This window comes from Amphiprion ocellaris, chromosome 17 (assembly GCF_022539595.1).
Source record: "Amphiprion ocellaris isolate individual 3 ecotype Okinawa chromosome 17, ASM2253959v1, whole genome shotgun sequence".
Lineage (NCBI taxonomy): Eukaryota > Metazoa > Chordata > Actinopteri > Pomacentridae > Amphiprion > Amphiprion ocellaris.
In genome coordinates, this window is record NC_072782.1 from 13936605 (window position 1) to 13957470 (window position 20866).

General features: G+C 42.2%; 1 protein-coding gene across 1 annotated transcript in view; it reads left to right on the forward strand.

The window, feature by feature from the left end:
- The first annotated feature begins 4028 nt into the window (after positions 1 to 4028).
- The window catches only part of col27a1a (collagen, type XXVII, alpha 1a), a 77145-nt gene continuing 60307 nt past the window's right edge, over positions 4029 to 20866 (forward strand). Inside the window, exons 1-4 of the mRNA XM_023272217.3 lie at positions 4029 to 4425; positions 8725 to 8795; positions 14259 to 15763; positions 19525 to 19578. Coding sequence (XP_023127985.2) covers positions 4373 to 4425; positions 8725 to 8795; positions 14259 to 15763; positions 19525 to 19578 — 1683 coding nt within the window. The 5' untranslated portion in view covers positions 4029 to 4372. The remainder of the gene's footprint in view (positions 4426 to 8724; positions 8796 to 14258; positions 15764 to 19524; positions 19579 to 20866) is intronic.

The following is a 20866-nucleotide window of genomic DNA, read 5'->3' on the forward strand; positions in this document are numbered from 1 at the left end:
ATAGAACTGGAGTCACATCCAGAAACTCCTATTTGTCATTGTTTTGTCACACTCTGACTTGATTTTGTGGTCAAAGCTGTTGGATCCTGCACCAGAATGGAAAAAGAAAGGCTGTAAGGGCTTATTACTGGGTAGTTAATGTAAACATTGATGCCCAAGTTCCTGCAGTGAAACGCCATCTGTAAGCATGTTTTACATTGACAATTATAAACCCCTTTAAACTCAATGGGAGGTCTCGATAGGCCTCTTTGCCTGAGACCTCCAAGACTCTAGGGTCACCACTGAATAAACGAGAGTGACTGAGTAGCTTGTGTTTGCAGTAGTCGATGCTACTGTGTCAGAATGGCAGTTGTAGGACCTTTGTTTTTTTGGAGCAGAATCACCTACTGAAATGGATAACTTATGGGGGTACTCTAACACCACTACCACTACAACCCTGACCTGATCCCTAACCTTCCTAACCTTTATAGAAATGCAGCCCCACAAACACAGTCCTGAAACTGCAGCCTCAACATAAAGAAGCAACTGATTGTTAACTTTACAAATTATCAACTGTAAATGATGTTGTCAGAACTTACTTCTGCTGCCCTCCAAAAATCAGCAATTGCAGGTTTGAGGTCACCAATTTTAACATTCATGGAACAACCACTTTCACATAGACATAAAATGAAAACTAGAAGTAAAACTAGCAGTTGACAAAATGATGACATAACAGGCAGATGCACACAAAACATTCTAGCTATTCTTTATTCTTTTATACAAGTGACTGTGACTTTATATAACATATTTACATTTTTGTCTTCCATATTTGACTGTTTACTGATTAAGTGCAAGTGGGGGTTGATATGTGGTCATAAACTTAATCTCTGGAGAGATAAAGTTCAATCACTCTCCGACTCCCAGACAAGTTTAGTGCAGCTTGCCTTGAGCAAAATGAAGAAATATCCAACCCTCCTCCCTTTCTGAATCCTGCCCCAAGCAAATGTGCATCATTTTAGCACCTTACAACTCCTGTATAACTCAACCCTGAACACAAAATACAGTGAGAAAAGTGCAAACACTGCATGAATCAGTCTAAAAACAGCACATAGTGGGGAAACTTAACTCCATATTTCACACTTCAACAAGTGCAGATCTGTGTGGTGTTGACAGTCCTGCCTGGCCAGGTCTCAGAGCCTGCCCCCAAAAGAGCTTGTCTCCCCCAACAGGTTATTCTGGTGTTATTATGAGAACTCAACATGCTCATTATGGTTGTGGCACTGTTTTCAGGGTGGCTGTCTAACTCTGGTGTGCCAACAGTAGAAATGCTTGTGGTGAAGGAAAGGCAGCGAGAGAGAAAGAGAGACAGACATCGAGGAGAACGAGGAAAAGCGTGGATTTAGCAGACAAAAGTGAAAAGGATAGACGAGTGAGTGTGAGTAGATGGTGACAGATTAAAGAGGGAGAACAAAGAGAAATAGAAAGGAAACTAGATGGAGATCACAGCAGACAGCAGCTTGTTTGACCACTTTCCACATCCCGGTGCATCACCAAACCATCCCTGCACAGGAAGGAGACAGAACCAGGAACACAAACAAGTGGACACAACCACCTGTAAAGGAAAAACACAAACCACAGAAACACTCCACATACGCACACATGCACACGTGCAGCCACACACTCACACACATTCCTGCTATGAACAGTCTTCTTGTGCGCACTGGAGCTGAGAGAGACAGCACTGTCTGCTTCAACACCACCACCTCCGTAACCTCTGCCACTGCCCGCCTTGAAAACACACCCACACAGAGGTGACTGTCTTTACAACCTATTTATTTGTTGGGTGACATGATGTTATTTTATGCTGCAAAAACACCACTGTTCATTAGCTTGCATGGCTCCTCAGGTGTTTTAAATCACCCAAAAATACTCAGACAGTATGATAAATGTGTTAAAACCCGACATTTTTCATATGTAATCTGATTTGTATCACTGAAGAGCTTTGTCACCTGGAAACAATTCTAGACGTGCTACTTATGTAAAACAGCGGTGACATTCAGATAAATATAAACCTTGAGAAACATGTGAACACCCAGCCAAGCCCAGCGCACAATTTTCTTAGCTGTAAGTCTGTAAAACACTGCATTGGTTGTTTGTGTGTATGTACAGTACATAGCTCACTGTAAACACTGATATCCAAACAGGCTGTGCTGCTGTTACTCGTGCCGTGCATCAAAGAACAGTTTTGTGTCCTCGCTAGGCCCAGGCTGCAATTTGGGCTCAAGGCGTGGCCCGGCACCCATCGGGCTGTGTCCGCCCTGCGTACCAGTAATGACCCCTTCCCTATGGGGAGCGTTTGATCTGGGCTGCCTGTGTGCTTGAGCAGGACCTATTTCGGGAGTGTGGGGGGGATAAAGGGAGCTTTCAGACTTGGTGCCAATGACCATAATTAAGCAGCTTTAAGGGGTGGCAGTGAGCGCGCTAGCAAGCACCGAGTTTGTAATTTGGAAGAAGGGGGCAGAGCTGCTGTGGCTCATTGGAGGTACATGGGAGGGTCGGGTGGCACCCAGCGCTGAAACACAAGGCCCAGAGTGTGTGAAGAGGACTGTAAAGAGGATGTTAATGACTTACGTCCATTAGCACCCACCCTCGGGGCCGAGTGACCAACGGCTGAAGGCTGAAATGAAGGGAGATCGCCGTAGCTGACACACGCAGTCAGCCCCACCCTACAGAGTGTCATTCAAGGCGACCTTTCAAGGCTGAAGGCCTCCGGTCAGTCAGCTCAAAGACCGAACGCTAATTGCCCCCAAGTCACCAACATCTTTACTCTATAGCCTCCTTGGCTAGTTGTTTATCCGTTAATGTTGCTGTTTGCAGCATTCACCAGAACAGGCAGGTTACTGTAACACCAGTTCATAGAGTGTTTGCATGCTTTCATTCAGATTTAGAGTTCAAGATCCCTCTATTTCAGAAATTACCCATATATTCCCTTCAAACTGATTTAATTACAATCATAACAAGGCTACTAAAAAATTATAAATCCTTACCTAGAAGATAATCTGAGATGGGCTGAGGCCCAAGCAGGCGTGTGCTTCTCAGAAATGCACTGAAATGACATAAAACTAAAACCCATTCTCTTATTTTATGCAGTGTATTAAGATTTCGCCTACATTTTCACCTCCACTCCAATATAAGGAAGAACAAAACTCTACAGGAGCGTCTGTCTGCAGAATATTTCATCTAGATCATCCAAAGGTCTTTCCGTGAAGGAGTTTTAGATGTATTTTCACTTTCCGCTGAAGAAATTGTATGTCTGAGAAGGACTTTCTTTCAAAAGTAACTCCTATGTTCGTGTGCATGTTCACAAAACATCTCAAACAGATGTCAGGTGATAATTACTAGCTGTGGTGGCTGTACAGGGGCATTTGGTCAGCCTCATTCTGCACCAGGCCATGACCCCTGTTAAGGTAAGGGGAGCTGATCCAGGTGCTTCTCCTTCTGCATGTGTCCATTAACACTGGTTTCAATGCAGATGTGGTTGCAAAATATCTCCTTGAACTAACAAATTTGCACAGTGTGGCCAAATAGGAGGGATCTCTTTCCAAGAGAATGACTAATATCAACACCTTGAACATTCGTTTATGTGTGTTTTGCAATGGGTTACTCATCTTAAACCCTCACATTTTCCCCATTTGTACTCCAAGGGGAGATGAGGCACACTTGCCAAGTTTACAATGAAGTCATAAAGCTCTGATTTGCTGGTAACCAAACCAACTCAGTACCTGGGAAAATCCAAAGAATTGGCTTGGCAGCTTAGAAACAACCCAGTTATTCCACATATTATTATAAAGGAGAATCTCTGGAGTGTCTGCAGGATCTCTGGTTCATTCATATGGTTAACCGGTTCAGGGGCTCTGGGTAGGATCCATGTGGCCACCCCCTGGAGAAGGCGTGTAGTTGCTCCATGCAACCGCTGGGCTTGAAACTTGACACCTGGCCGTGCGGTGCATTTGCCATCGCTTTACCCACAGAAAGCCTATTTAAAAAGGAAAGGGATGAGTCCAGCGCTCCTGACTCCGTAACCCCCTTTCCAAAGATCCCTCAGCTTTCTCTCTCCGGCTGCGCGTCCCTAAATCTGGATCGGCATAAATGAATGAAACACAAGGGAATATCGACAGGCAATCGCACAGGAAAATTCTCTGTCAAACCAGCCTGCCAGAAGGAATTTATGTCGGGCTTGACAGGCAATTCAACATGAGTTTTTTCCTCTGGAACTTCATCCACAGCTTGTCAAATGTGTAAAACGGCGACCGGCGTCTTCTGCCCCCCTTGCAAAGGAGTCACGCTGTGATTAACGGATCAGGTTTTTGACTGCCAGGACAAATGAATACAAATGAATTTAGGCACCCGAAGGAGAGATTGCAGAACCTCTCATCTAGACACAAAGTAAGTAACGTTTATTTCACGGTTTCTGTGTGTTCTGATGAGAGGATGATGGAAAGGGATCACTGGCAGGGACTGAGAGACAGTATAAAGGACGTGGATGCCTCCATGTGCGTACCTGTGATGTGCCGGCTGGCTGTGGTCCAGCTCAGCGCAGGAATCATGTCCACATGGGGACTCCAGAGGCTCTGAATGGGCTCTAATTGGACCGGAGGTGTCATTTGTGTGGCATTTTACAATGGCGCTCATTTGCCAAAATGAATCAGTTTGCCCAAATGTTTGCTTCCCCCCTTTTCTTTTCATTAATCATCTGGTTCATTTGGAAGCGATTTGTGCAGGCTGCGTTTTTTATTGTCTCACAAATCAGTGCGCTCTCGTTCAAGACGGATTGTGATGCTCAAAGATAAATAGTTCATGCAGGAGTCTGAAAGTTTTTTTGGCAAATATATTCAGGTTGCCTGCAGGAGCTTTGCTATGTAGTGTTTACTAATCGGACTCATCTGACAAAGCAAGCAGATCAGGCAGTCATTCAGACCTATAAAGTTTAACGAGGTTAGACCGTTTGTTAGATTTTGTTGTGATGCTTTCCATGTCATTCCGTTTACGCATTCCTCACAGCCACATTTACGCAGGGTAGTAAAAGGTAGGTGAGATACCCAGCTGTAAAGAAAAGCTTTTAAAAACTAATATGAATTTATTTAGTAAAACATCTGCATCTGATGTGTTTTTTACTGCTCTGTGATTTTCAAATGCAGATGTTTTATGTAAACGTTTACAGCAGTGATCTTCACAGACAGTGAAAACGTAGGAGATTATATTGATACATGAACAGAAATATTTGCTCTTGACTTGGCTGTAGTGTTTACTATTTTAAGGGAAGTATTTGCAGCAGCCTGATGTTGCTCAGCTTATTTTGAAAAGTCCTTCATTCATTCATTTATGCATTTGTTCATTCATTTCTACACGCATGCGTCATTCTCGCCAAAGACTGATTTTTTTGGTTTTTATTGTGCAGCGAACATCTGGTTTAGCTAATGGATCATTGGCCAGATAGTGGGAATACAGCCATCTGGGGAGCAGGAAAGTCCGGAGACTGGACCCCAAGTCCTCCAGTTTTACTTTACAACAGGTCGCTCAAATTGTGTCAGTTTGTTGGACTTACCTGGATGTTGCGCAGGCGCTAGCTGTCGTGCGTAAAGAGATACAAACCTTGGCTTAAACGTGTTTAATTTTTGCCTCAGCTCAGCAGTGATGCATTATTATGTGCACGACTGCGATAAAGACAATCTACCTGCGAGGTGTCAGCTGCAAGGAGCGTTTTTTCACTACATGTCCACATGGTGTCGCCCTTCATGACCCGCTCTTGACTTTGCACAGGTAAATTCTTAGGCGATGTGTTTCCATATTTTGCAGTTTATTCACACTGGAAAACAGTTATAGGATGAAGCAGTAAATAGATTAAAAAATGAAATAGATGGACACATTGTGAGTTGATAATTTTTGTTTCAAATGCCTCTAAATAATTCACCTGCTCTGCAATAGCTGGAACACGACTGATGCAGGTCAGTTTATAAACTAATTAGGAACTAAACAGTGTGACCTGAGAGATTTTTTCCACTGTAGAATGAACAGATGATGAACACAAACTGGTCTTTACACTCTCCTCATCAGCCTCTGTTAGTGTCGGTTCATCCAGAGGAATTTTCCGCTGTGTGTGTGCTCACGAGGCAGGATCACCTTTGGGAAATACTCTCAGGGAATCAATGAGTAGTTCTAAGTTGTGACTACAAATGGAAACTACACTGGTCTTTTTGTGGGTTTTTTTCCCCCTTCAACCTTTGACTTGTTGCCGGCCTGTAGACAGGTCGCTGTTTGGGGAGGGGGTGGTTTTTTGAGAGGTTGAGAGGTTAGAATCAGAGTTCAGAAGTAGGTGATAAAGACAATAACGGCATAAACATATGATAAAAGAGTGAGATTTGAAAAAGAAATAAAGCAGGGAGAGAGAGAATCTTTTTGTTTGCATCTTTACTACTGGAGCTTGTATAATGTGGCACCAGATATCTCAGTCAATTAGAGTGACTGAATTTCTTTGCCACATAGGGAAATTATGTAACAAACATTCAGATACTCTGACTCACTCTCTCCATCGCTTTATTGCTCAGTCGCGCTGCTTTGGTGATCACTGTGGCATCTGTCCCTTCACTATGTTTTAAATGACTTGTCCTTTGCCTTTGAATGACAAAGGAGCTCATAGTTTAGATCAGCTGAAGCAGAGAGAGATGGTATCAGCAGCACAGAGTGTTCCTCCACCCTTTTGTCTTTGAAATGTGAGTTCAATTGCTCACAGCACTGTATCAACTGTCTGGTTTAATGGATGACTGAGGAGGAGGAGGGATTGCTCATCCAACCTCTGTTTTGTCCAGTCAGCTTGGTGGAGAATTCCTTCAGGGAGTCATGTCATAGTTCACTGTTGCAGGCAGAAAAAAACACACAAGACAGGGTCAGTGTACAGATGTCAGTCCTCCTGATTTAAATGTCCAAAGCCTACAAACTGCCCCCCCTCAGCGCAGCCACCTCCAACCACTCCATAGAGGAGAAATCCCAACCTGTCACGTACACTTCAAAAGCAGCCTAATGAAAATCTAAACAAGCTACCGAGAACTTTTAATGTGAAAAGCCAAAGAAAACAGAACTGTTTCCCAGGAAACTTGGTCCAGTTTCCACAGATGTAAACAGCCGGGGGAACAGAATGAGAGTCGTTTATGCTGCAGTCAAAAAAAAAAAAAAAAAAAAATCTCGGCATTCATGACTCATTTTCGGAAAGCGGATCTCTCCTCAGCTGATAAGACACTGAATCAGACTGTAATCAGCTCGGAGTCTGGCAGATACAAACATCCTGCGTAACCACAGACAGCTGTGTGTGGAGATGGCTGTGATGAAGCTGTATTAGCAACTAGGAGCTGAAAGAGCAGGAGACATAGACACCATAAACGTACATGTATGCACACCACGGCACACACACACCATGATTATAATCATTCAGGCCCTTAGGGGAAGCAGCCACACTTTGAGAATTACTCCGAACAGACACATCTTTGTCTGGGGAAGCGCAGGTAAATATGTTTATGCAACAGCTACCATCTTTCCCACATTTATATATTTCAAGCCCCTGTTTGCCTTCTTCTCTGTGGCCATTCCAGCCCACAGCTGCTATACACATTTCCTCCTGCAATATGTGTGTGTGAGACCATGTGTGTCTGGATGACCTCCAGCGGTAAACAGTGGCTCCCCGGCCTGTCACCAGATCTCGGTCCCCCGCTGAGCTCTCAATCCACTTGCCAGTCAGTCTCTTTAAGTTATTTCGCTGCGCACCTGGATGCGGTGAAGGTGTTGAAAGAGACCGTTTTGTTTTTGTTTTCTCTGTGCGTGTGCATATGCATGTTGGTTTTGGGCGCAGAGTTAATGGACAAGTCCTACGATAGTTTCTTGTCTCCAAAACCACAACTCGTAGCTGTGTGTGTGTGTGTGTTTCAGACAACGAGAGGTGCTCTGAGTTGTAAGTGCTTTAGCAGAATCCAGACCCATTTGTTATTCACATCTTAGGTCAATTGCGAAACATGTGGTTTTTGTTTGAATCTGTGTTTTTGGTGATGATGTTAATGCTGTTAGTTAATCTCAGACTATTCAGACACATCCCATAGAATTCAGAATGACAGTTTTGCCATTATTGTAGCATATGTTAAGACATTCCTCTTAGGGTCAAATGCAAGTAATTCTAATTTTGGTACCATTTTCTTACAAAGCATTTTTTATTGAAGGGTTAAAACATTTACTAGCGCTTTATAGATCTGTTACAAGCATTATTAAAGACTTCCCATGGCCAAGTTGTGGAAAATCCCTTTGGCTTGTTGGACTGTTTCACCACCAGGACAAGAACTTATTACTGTTTATAAAGTGCAGATTTGATCATTAAATATTTAATTAATGTCCACATTTATATCTCAAACACTGATGGGCTATTACAAAAAAAATACACAAACTCTTATTAATGTAGTTTATAACAAGATTCCTACCAAATGGAATGGATCAACGTCATCCAAAAGGATTTTAACAACCTGGAAACTCATTGGTTTGTTAGGTTTTTAACTGATCCATAAATCAGCAGTAATGATTTGATTTATTATTTTAATGATATATTAATAAGGCTCTTATTTACAATATGTTATTAGCTTTAGGAGAAAATGATGGAACTGTTTCACGAGTCAAGCTGTTGTCTAACATCCTTTTCCTCTCTTCCACCAGGAGAGCCCTATTGCTCTGTACCGTTTTATATTGTACTTGTTACCTGGGACTTACACAAGTACACTCTGAAGGTAAGACATGGCTTCTCCACTCATCTCCATTCACTTCACTTTCTCACCTCTTTTGTCTGCACTGAAAATTTCAACCAGTGGAAAAAATTGTCAAAGTTATTGGAGCACCGGGGGAGATTTTGGAGTTATTCTTTGCCTGTTTTGGTCACAGCCCAAGCACGTAAACACATTGCTATGAGAATTGGGCCAACCGTTGCCATGACAACAGGTGTTGAGTAAGCTAAGTTGAGTGAACACAAGGGAGTGACATAGATTCAAAGCTGACCATTACTCTCGAGTCACTCCTTTCTCACTTCAGTGATTTACAAGATTCAGTTGACAGGATGTAAAAGTCACTGTTTTACATGATGTACAGTCGGCTGCACACGTTCCTTCTTAGCAAAGCATCTATAAAACTCTACAGCTGATATTTTATGATAATACATCAAGGGGTAAGAGGAAAGAAATGTGACAACGTGAAAGGATTCACTTGTAGAGATAAATGTCTTATACAAAGAATTATAACCCAAATCTTTCAACTTAATGCTTAGTGGGGTTGGGATTGATGATTATTTACATTGTTGGATAATCCGACTGTTATTTTCTCAATAAATCCATTAGTTGCTTGGTCTACAAACTGTCAGAAAATTGTAAAAACAAAAAAATCCATGTCTCCCGAAGCCCAAGGTGACATCTTCAAATGTTTCATTGTGTCATCTTCACCCACTGTACACTCACAGTCAAGCATGAAGCAGCCAAAGATGTTTCCTCACCAGTTTGTAGAGACCCAATCAGAGCTAAAAGAGAGGTGATTTTGACTGATATTCATGATTAGACTGGAGATACATCTCCAAATTAATACTATGTTTCCTTCAGAACACCTGAACTTTTACATTTGCCTTGAAAAGTGATACTATGTCAGTGTTGTGTTCACGGGTTCTCCCAAAATAGCCAAAGAAGTCAGTTATTGCAGGTGTAATTGAGAATGTATACTGTAGTTTGGGTAATAATGAAACACAATGTGTTTCAATATCCACTGACAGTTTGTCAGCCTCAGTGTTCCGAGACATCAAGGTTTTCCACTAAACTGGACAATGTAAAGATGAGCTACTATTTGTACCATTTTGCGGTTTCTCTGGTGAAAAGTTATAGACACAGTCCAGTGAATCAGTCTTCTCTATTCTCCAAGTATTATGACTGAAACTGGCAGAGTATATTGTTCAATAGGCTTAACAAAGCAGTGACTGAAAACTGATGGCTGACAAAACCAAATGTCATTTTGCTTCCTTATATCCAGGCTGAAACATTTTTGTGCATTTCAAATTGTTATAAAATTACGGAGTCATTCATGTGATAAGCCTTGGAAGATCTTACATCTAGTCTCCTAAGAGATTATTTTTTTCCACAATTACTGGTTTGTTTTTTTTTAGATTTTCTTAGATGTAGATTGGTCTAATTGGGTGTTATTATCAGAAAATATCACTTCAGATCTTTTAAATCCTAGCATGCCAGGCCTTTTATGACAGTTGGGCTGGTTTTAGGCTCCGATTTAGCTCCTAGCAGAGTTGTGCTCTTAACCTCAAGAGTCAAGAATCTCTATATTGATGAACTCCGCAGTCAACTTTCACAGAGTGAGCAAGAGGAGCAGGAATGTCAATCGCCTGTCTCTTTCTTGTCTCTAAGACCACATAGTGTTTTTATACATCAACAGGGACTTTTTTCAGCCACAGTTTGGGTGCTCACAGCATCCCAAACTGTATTTAGTGAGATTCTTTTGATCCTTTGTCTCGTCAACCACTCTCTATCCCCCCGAGAGCTGAGGTTGTTGTCTGTTGTTACAAAAAAAGTCCTGTTTAATTTCTGACAGCGTAGTTTGGCTCCTCACACTCTGCCATCATCACCACCACACACAGTGAGTAGAGGCAAAAGGCAAGACCAATGCCAAGAGAAAAAACACCCGCTGATCCTCCTGTCAAGATGCAGTGGAGGCCATATGATCATTGTCTGGATCCCAGACAACTGACTCAGTTCTGATTAAATGATTGCCTCACACTCCCTTTGGGAGCACGAACCCAGTTACGAAGTGGTATTTTGTATCTTATTGTATACCTTTTTCCTACCCGCTCTTCAATCTTTATTCTGGCGAGGAAGACTTTTCCATCTCATAACCCCTCTACATAAAAAAAAAACTTTAACTTTTCAACAAAGCATATTTTACCATGTTTTGTCCCCAATCTAAGTACAATTATAAGACAAAGCCTTGACTTTTTGTTATAAACATTCACAAACATGTAACTAATTTTCACAAGTGTTGATTCCAAATCTGGTGTTTTGGGAATACGTGCAATGCATTACTGTAAGGATGATTAGGAAATATTATAAATGGCTCATTGTAGACTAGCAGAGGCCAGCCAAAGACAGACCATCTGAGTGTGAATCTGTGACTTCATCCTCTACAAGGGATGTGATTACAGAGGGAAGAGACTTGGACTTTCTCTCTGTCCTACTTGAGTGACTTGGCACTGAGTGAAACTATGAACTCCAGCCATGTGTTAAAGATGCATACAGTGTGCTGTATATGTAAAACCACATGGTTAATACAGTATGTGCCGCAGTAATAGCACAAGTTGTATTTAAGTAAAGACATTGGAGACGGGAGTCTATGTACAGAACAGACACATGTAATGCACCCCCTGCCTCACTGCCAAGTCCTGCAGCCCTTTACTGCATAAGAGACCACACAGAGAGGAAATTCACTATGTGGATGGGTATACACTATACCCAATGTAGGTCTTGTTTCTGTTTTATAAAGCCCTAATGTTTTGAGGCAAGGAAAGTCTTACAGCCTATAGAGAACATGGAAAGATCATAAAGAGCTGGCGGTATAGGAAAGGCAAACCTATGTTTGGATCAGTTTTCACTGTTCAAAAATTGTTATTTTGGATATGTTTGAGTACAGGATTGTATGAAATCAGATTGCAAAATTGTTAAAATCTGTTATATATTAGTAGCACTCAATAGTTGGTTTTTTTTTTGCCTAACTGAAGGTTTGTTTGACATGATACATATGCAAACACCTTCTGCAGAAGAGATCTGAGCTGCTTCCTCCCTCAGGTCAAATTCCTTGATAACTAACAGTGCAACTAGGACTCCAATGTCCTCTCTTAATGTTGTTTTTTTTTTTTTTTTTTTTTACACTTTCCATACAATTAAATACTTCCAAACTGTGGGGCCCAACATTTAATGATCTTTGTATTCCAGAAAGACAAGCATTTTATTGAAGTTCTTACTTTCTATGTCTTACCAGTACAGCAACCGTTAGGACTTCCCATCTGTCCTTCCCCTCATCTTCCCCCACTATCTGTCATCTCATCAACATTGCTTTCCCATTTTTCTGTCTTTCCACAAGCAGGGTTTCTATACACATGTCCCCATTAGACAAGGCCCAGCAACCACAGGTCAGAGTGAGCCCAGAGACTATAAAAGATGGTGAGGGGCCTATAGGTCTGAGATCACAGGTCATCGGGAGAATGAGCGCTGGGACTAGTGAGACTGAAACACTGAACAGAGAATCAAAGTTGGCTGAAAAGGCTGGAAACTGTATTCTGCCTCCAGGCAGGGAGATATTGTGGTTACTGTGCGGTTACTGTGGCCATGTTCTGGATGTCCAGACATGACTCTGCTGATGAGAGGGACAGAGAAAAGCAGAGGAAGAGGCTGTCTGATGATATCCTTTGGTTCATTAATTCCATGTAGCCACTAAACAAAGAACACTGTCAACGCATATGCTTTATCATACTATACAATAAGCATGCAGACGAGCTAACTGACGTAGAAGTAATAGAATTTCCACACTAAATGTGCATTTACAACCTCAACTCTTCCCATTGTGCCTCACGCATATTTGTCAACATTATACAGTATCCACTTGTCTTTTGTCGTTTGAAACAGAATGTGTTGGCCAGGTGGTTATTAAGAAAGGATTAGGTCCTTTAGCCTGATTGTTCGTTCCTGGTACTGGCTGTTTTGGCCTTGAATTCCCTCACAATTACCTCTATCAGACATCATGTTTCCAAAAGCACAGGATGAACACCAACAACAAACTCTTCTCTTGCTCTGTGCTTCAAACTAAAAAAAACTTATAGTAACTCAGGTTTTGCTGTGTTCATTTTGCAATCTTAAACTTTTTGTAATCATATGTCCATTATTTTCTGCTCTTCATCAACCAATATTTCCTTTGAAGTTCATAGGACTACCTAGGAGGTTCAGAGTACGGATTGAATGATGATAAGGCCATAATTTTAGAACCGTGCTTTACTTTAACTGCAAAATACTTGATTTATATTCCAATAGAATTGTGGCCACGGTAGGCTGAGATTTTGATGTGAGCTGCTTCTTTAAGAATTTGCAGGCCCTATAAAGCATGGAGCACTTGTTGTGGGCATACTTAAAGCTGTTTAATGCGTCACAAGAATCACGCAGTCAAACTGGCAAGAGTCGTGATTCTGCAAACCACTGGCATTTGAAACAGTAGCCGCCACAGCACCTCAGTGCAGCATCTGCCCACTCAAAGAGCAGGAAACAGGCAAACAAGGTCCCTCCATACTCCCCCAACATCATCCTAGTTTTATGTCTGTCTGGACATAAATTTGTTTTGGCCACAAGTTGCAGTAAACAGCCTACAGAAGCAATTTGGTGACCTCAAAAGCCAGTGAGTTTATTATTGTTAGTATTTCATTTTTTTATGTTCATTCTTTTCCTCGCTCTGTTCACCCTGCAGTGGTTCAGCTCCATTATTTTGTGAATTGCTGTTGCTGTTCAGTATTGTCTGGAAGGTTGTTATTAGGTGATGTATGGACATGAAGATAGCAGTACATGCATTGCTTTTACTCCGGCAAGAGTCATTTTTGGAAAATTGGCTCACAATCCAATTCATTCCGGTTAAATATTTCTTTCATACATGAGCTCTACATGCAATAAAATAACAATTTAATTCATTTTAATTAATGGATTTTTATGTGGATATGTGATTGTTGCTAAAGTAGCAATGTCTTCATTTTTAGCGGTATTTATCATCCACATATGATTGTGATCAGTATACATGCGTTGACCACACATGTGAAAAACACATTTTGGGCACAGAAAATATCTAATTAGGCTTGATGCTTAGTGTGAAGCTCATTTCTCTCCTGTGTCTTTACAACTTCCCCGCTCTATTCCTCATATGATGTTGTACTTCTTAATACTAAACCTTGCTGTGCAGAACAATAAATAACTAACCGTGCATTGAGTCAGACAAAATACAAATGATTGAGATTCAACAAACAAATGTGATCGGAATGATAATGTAAAATCTTCAACCTTAAAATAAAACTTAAATGCACTTGTCAGGTATTAAAGCCAGTACCTAAAAACAAGCATGATCATCATAATGTAAGTATCGTAGTTACTTACATATCTAACACCACTCTCCCCTCTTTCCAGATGTTGACATCCTCCAAAAGTTGGGGCTTAAGGGAGAGAAGCCGTCACGCTCGGTGCCAGCAGGGGTCATTCCATTCAGATCGGGGATCATCCTCAACCAGCGGGCGCACATCGACGCTCCATTGCGCTCAATCCTTCCAGCGGCCATCTGGCCCAACTTGGCACTGGTCCTGAGTGTACGCTCACACCGTGTCAACAGCGCTTTCCTCTTCACCCTCCTCACAAGCCGCAAGAAGCTCCTTCTTGGTCTGCAGCTTGTACCGGGCAGCCTGGTCCTCCACACAGGACCGAACACCTCGGTGGCACTGCCCTATGAGCCCCATGATGGCCAGTGGCACCAGCTGGCGGTGGGAATTAATGGACAGAGAGTGACTCTATATGCCTCCTGCGGAGAGCAGAGTGTTCATGCAGACTTTGGGTGGGACAGTGAGGAAGGACTGGCTCCAGAGCTCCAGGGCTCCTTCCTGCTGGGGCGGACAAGCCAGCAGCAAGCTTCAGCACACTTTGAAGGAGCCATCTGCCAGTTTGATCTGGTCCCTTCTGCACAGGCAGCTCACAACTACTGCAGTTACATTAAGAAACAGTGCAGGGAAGCTGATACATACAGGCCTAACCTTCCTCCTTTGCTGCCTATCCTACCACGAGAATCAAACATCACAGCTACTGCTGCTACCCCTAAACGTGGTGGCCCAGAAACCTCCAAAAAGCCCACAAGAGTGAGCCTTGCCAGGAGTGCTGCTGCTGCTGCCTCGGCTGTCAGATTTGTGTCCCCCACTCAAACAATAAAGCCGAACCATGTGACCATTCCTACACCCTTTCTGGGAACTGTGATGCCAGTCACAGCCCAGCTTGGTTTGGCCTCCCCACCTCCCAAGACCAGGACCGAAAGTGTCACAGCACCACTCAGAACAGGAGCACCACCCACCAAACCACCAACCCCAAGACCCTCCACTTCTAAAGTTTCAAATCAGAAACCCTCTAAACCCACTCCCCCTAAGCCCACTCCTCAAAACAACGCAAAAAAGACGATTGCAACAACAGACATCAAGAAGAAACCTACTATTCCAGCCACTACCAGCACCAGACCAACCAAGACAAAGCCTGACTCAGCCTTATCAGATCAAGGTGTAGTCCCAAAGAAACCACAACCCACCACCGGCAAGAAAACACCTCCCAAGCCTTCCAAAGCCACTCCGTCCAAACCTAAAGTGAACTCTGTCAAAGTTGTTCCTTCTAAACCAACAATATCCAAAGTCAACCCCTCAAAATCAACAATATCCAAAACTACAACTGCTAAAACCTCCAAGCCAGTCTCCAAACAGATTCCCAAGCCAACAAAGCAACCCAAAACTACCAGGGCTCCCATCACCCCACGACCTACCAAGCCGTCTTACAACGCAGTAACACCACCTGCTACTGATGGCTTCCAGAGCTGGGAGGTGCCACCTACACAGTTCTCCTTGCTGGCAGGACCTAAGGGACTGAAAGGAGATGCAGGCATACCGGTAAGAACTTCTGCTCAGCTCGACATGATTAATGGCAATGTTTATGTGCAAATGCCACAAAGAAAACCTAGAGGTTCTACTATATCTAGCAAGAAACATACACTCCATATCTTAGCTGAGTGTGCAGAAAGTAGCGGCTGAGTTGTGGTGAGTTTTATTAGTAAAGAGGTTCAAGTGAATGAAGTGTTCCACTGGGGTCGTATCAGTTTGTTCTCATCTTTGTCAGACCAGGTTTGATTAAAATTTTGTGGGGTTAGAAATAGGAGACCATGGAGATCTGTAGGTTGATATGGCTACATCTCCTTTCCCACACAGGTTAGAAGTCCTCCTTTATCTACTTTCTATCCTCCGTCCTCTGTGCACAGAGCTGTGCAGGTTGGGCGTGACGTGTCAGGTCTGACGCCTTGCCGTCTCTGCACCAGATTCCTCTGTCAGAGGGTGCTAGAGGAGGTCACATGCCCCCCTTTCAAAGCAAGGTCAAGGGTCAAAGCAGTGTGTAAATATTCAGCTTCTCAAAGCAGCCGCAGAGGCAGGCAAGGCCGTCAGTATGTCACTAAAAGCAGGAACGCTGAGGCAGCCACTTTTCTCCTTTTTTTAGTTCATACTCACCATCAGACCCATCTAGCAGCACCTTGAGTGACCACTTCAGATCAAATTTAGCTTCACATTTCGTTTCATTTATCTCTAAATTCTGACCACTTCTTTTCAGAAAATATATGCATACACACTCGTACACTGTATATGATCAGCCACAGAGAAGAGAAAAATAATTTTTCAAATGTCTAAGTTGTACTGTGTGGGATTTTAACTTGTTAAAAGTTTCACACGATTGTTTGACATATAATTGTCACCTTCAGATGTAGTCAGACCTTAATGTCTCTTGGGCGTGTTCATATTTGACTCATCTCAGTGTAAAATGTGAGCAGAGGCTATGGGTTTGATATGTGCGCCTTTCTTATTCTGTTTTGTAATCTGTAATTTGCCACTGTAGACTGCAGAGTACAGCGTGTCTGGGGCTGGCTAATTTACCTCTGTACTTATGTCCACGCCAGACTTTACTGTCATTACAGTAAGCTAAATTACTGCCATCTAGAAGGCACGACTTGTGATCTCAATGTGAAGTGCAATAATCTGCCGCAGAAAATAGATTGTGGAAGAATCATTAAGGAAAGTTAGAGGGTCATTTACTAAAGAACTGCACATTTACAAGTGCCAATACTCCGCTGAAGTTCACATTTGGCCAAATAGATGTTGAATCATGTTAACCTTAGAGAAGTGTTTTTAGTTCAAATCTTTGCCTTATTATTCAACCATGCAAAATTCTCAGAGTAGAAGAGAATGTAGGCTGTAGCGGAATTATGACCCAGAAATACAAAAGAGTCTTGACTTATATGCAGTTCTAGGACAGGACAGCGTCTGTCTAAATTGGTTGTAAATTGCTGCAAGAATCGTTTTCATCAATCTGTCGATGATTTACTCAATTAATCCATTAGCTTTTTCCTCTAAAAAATGAAAGAAAATGGTGAAATATGTCAATCATTGTTTACAAAATCCAAGGAAGATATCCTCAGATGTCTTGCTTTGTCCACAATCCAAAGATATTCATTTTACTGTCATAGAGGAGTAAAGAAAACACAAAATATTGAAATTTAAGAAGTGAGGAATTAGGATTTAGAGTTTTGTTTTGTAAAAAATACTCAAATTGGTCAATTGATTATCAGAACAGTTGGCAATTTATTTAATAGCTGTAAACTAATTGATTAAATGTTTCAGCAGCAGTAAATACACCTGCATGAGTATATGTGCGTGTTTTTCGCTGTGTAGCTTTGTAGTACTACACATGAACCCAGTTATGCATCCTTTTCAACATACCTCAGGTTTTATAAATGCACATGCCACATACAAACTCTGTCCCTCTCTTATTCCCTTTTACACATAAACTCTACCTCTTTTATACACACATTTTCATGAATGTGAAAGTCACATGCCAGACTAAGAACTGCTTGATCCATTCATTTAGCTTTTGCCTCGTCATTCCTCACTTGTATTATCTGAAACATCAAAAGACTTCAGCTGAAATTCATTGTGCAGAATCTGGCTGCCAGGACAAACATCCAGTGCAGACACAGTTGCTCTTCTGAAGCACCTTTGGCTCCTTGCTGCTGCTTTTCAAATGACTTTCTTTGAGTTGTGTCCCACTGACACCCGAATGAGATTCATATATTTAGAATTTTTGCTGAAAGTGAGAGTTGGAGTTGCAGTCTGATAATTTTTGTATTGAAGGAGCACTGACGCTGAGTTATGTATTTTTTTTCAACCTGAATTGCCTTTTGTAAAATTCCGCGCTTTTGGGCTTCTGTGTTCAGTTAAACTGTACCAACAAGCTGCCTGTACTTAAAAGGCACCAGAAGCTTTTAAAGAGGTTTAATTTGTCAAATTATGGCAATAAAAAATTAGAGGGGATTGTGCAAATTTGCACTGTTTGTACAGGTAATTTTGGTTTGATTGTAATGAAAGCAAAACAAATAGTATTTTTAGATCACAGCACAACTCTTTGCACAACAATACATAATACAGATTTCCTCGTAAGCAGCAACTCTAAACACCATAACTGAAAACAGTCTTTGTCATCATGTGTTTCAAATGCGGTGATTGGAAAATGCTTACTGATGTAGGAATGCCATACATCTGCTACCTTCATGGTTGGAAAATGATAATCAAACATATTCTCTTAGGGAAAAAGTGATATGCTAAGGATGGACAGTGGGAACAAACAAATAAACAAGTGTATGGAAGGAAGGCTGGAGTGGTGGGTGGAAGTGTGAAGATGGACAGGAGTGTGTGTCGATGCTGACAGGTCTTCAGGCCACCACAGTGCACCACCTGCAACAATAAGGGTGGTCTCAACTGTGGAGGTCATCCTGGAGGAGACAGTAGGGGGCCAATTATAATCTTCTAAGTGATATAAAGCAAGTCACAGACTGTATTCAGGTAGTGGCTGTGATCACAATAACCTTTAGACCCAGGATTGTGTGCTGCTGTTTTGCTGCTGAAATTGTTTTTGAAGCAGCCCCTTGTCTCTTAAAGTTCATAGCCTTGTGAAAATTGAGATGTGGAAACTACAGACATTGTACAACCCAGACACATCAATAACTGCACTTTACGGTCGATGCTGCTGCTTTTTTACGACTTTCTCATATCTGTGTTATCTCAGGCATCAAATTTAACAACGTGGTAAGGATACTGTAATGCACTTTACAGTGAGCAAAGCATTTTAAAAATGTCCTATAGATGCTTTAACATAAACTTACATCAGAATCCAGAGTCCTACCGGTTGGTCCTGTTCGCCAGAAAAACCACACGTGCTCTGTTTTTCCTCACTTCTCCTTTTTCCTCTTTTTTGATTAAAAGAAAACGAATGAGCACAAGCCCGATAAAGGCACACAGGGGCACTGAGTGGTGCAGGAAATGACCTGTTATTTCTAGTGTTTCTACCGTTTCCTGCCGCACAGGCTCGGAACTTCATGATGGATAAGGCTGAACTCTCATCACCTTGACATGGAATTACTTCAGAAGGAGAAGGTGTCGCTTTTTACACTGCAGACAAAGTGCAGCCTGTGTGATGTGGCGGAGTTCACTGTGGAAACACACAAGAGAGTCTTAATGACCTGACAGTTGTAGACGAAGTTTGCTTAGGGACTGAATAAGATCATTTGTTTGGTATATCAGTATGCAACACTGACTGAATAATCTCTCTCCAGGGACTGCCAGGACCTCCAGGGAAGACAGGCCTGCCAGGCAAGAGGGGTCCTCGGGTAAGTCTCCCTGGTTGCCCCTCAAACACCTCCAGCCACATCCAGCTCACTTCCATTTGTATCTTCTGAAGAAGATTCTGTATGAACATTTTTTCGATGCAAACATGTTAATAAGCGTGTCTTTATTTAGGGTCATGGAGAGTATTTGTGTGTGTGTTGTGTTTGTGTTTTTTCTGCTGCGGCTGACGTGATGTTGACCAAAGGCCCAAACACAAACAGTCATAATAACCTCCTTGGCAGGGGAGTGACTCAAGACAGACAGACAGACACACAGACAGCGACAGAGAAGACTGTATCTGTGTGTTCCAGCTGAGCAAAGGCAAAGTCCTGGACTGTTTTCTGCAGTTACAATAATAACCTGCCAAGCCAGTCTCCCACATCACTTTAAATCCCTCCCATCGACCAGCTGACACACACACAAACTCTCACATACTCACACACAAAGTTTTCCTATGCAGGCAGATTGACCATATTCAGCACGGGGCTGCGAGCGCTGACCTCCCACCCCTAAGCATAAACAGGAAAGCTCCTATAAAGACGGCCTTTCAAAAGTCTGCCTGTGCCACAGGATGCCTAATAAAAGCACTGTAAACAGACAGGGAACACATGGCTTCACTGGACTTTCTTCTCCTGACTGAGCTGTTGCAGCAGGCTGCACTAACACTTCATAGGAATCCCATTCTGGCCTAATGAAAGGCCTCTTTTTCCAAGGCAGTTAAATAGATATAGTCTCATTCAAAGGTCTTCTTTCAGGAATTCTCTGTTACTTCCTCTGTTTCTCTTTGTCCCTAATGTATGCATCCAGACTAACATATGTGTTCAGCCATGCTGGCAGTGTGGTCCTGTTGCACAGTCCACAAGCCGCTGCTTTGATCCAAGCTGAAATATCTCAATAACTTTCGGATGGATTGCGATGAAATTTGTTGCTGTTATCCACTCTGTTCCCGTGTTTTCCTCCAGTGACACCATTAGGGTTGATATTTGTGGTTTTGAGTGAAATGTCTCAACAACTGTTGACAAACTTGGAGAAGGAAGAATTATAAAAACTTTTGTGATCTCCTCAATTTTCCTGTAGTGTCTTCATAATGTCAGAATTTGTACTTGCTCCTTAATGTCCAAAAACCTGCCAAATGAATAGCGTTCTCATCAGTCTTGACTGTTTCTGCAGTTATTATCTAAGTTGTTACTTAATACCTGCTGATAACAAGCATATTTGCATTATTTTTGTGTGCATGTTAACAAACTGCCATCACCATTTACCTTAAAGCACAACTGTGCCTAAGTGCAA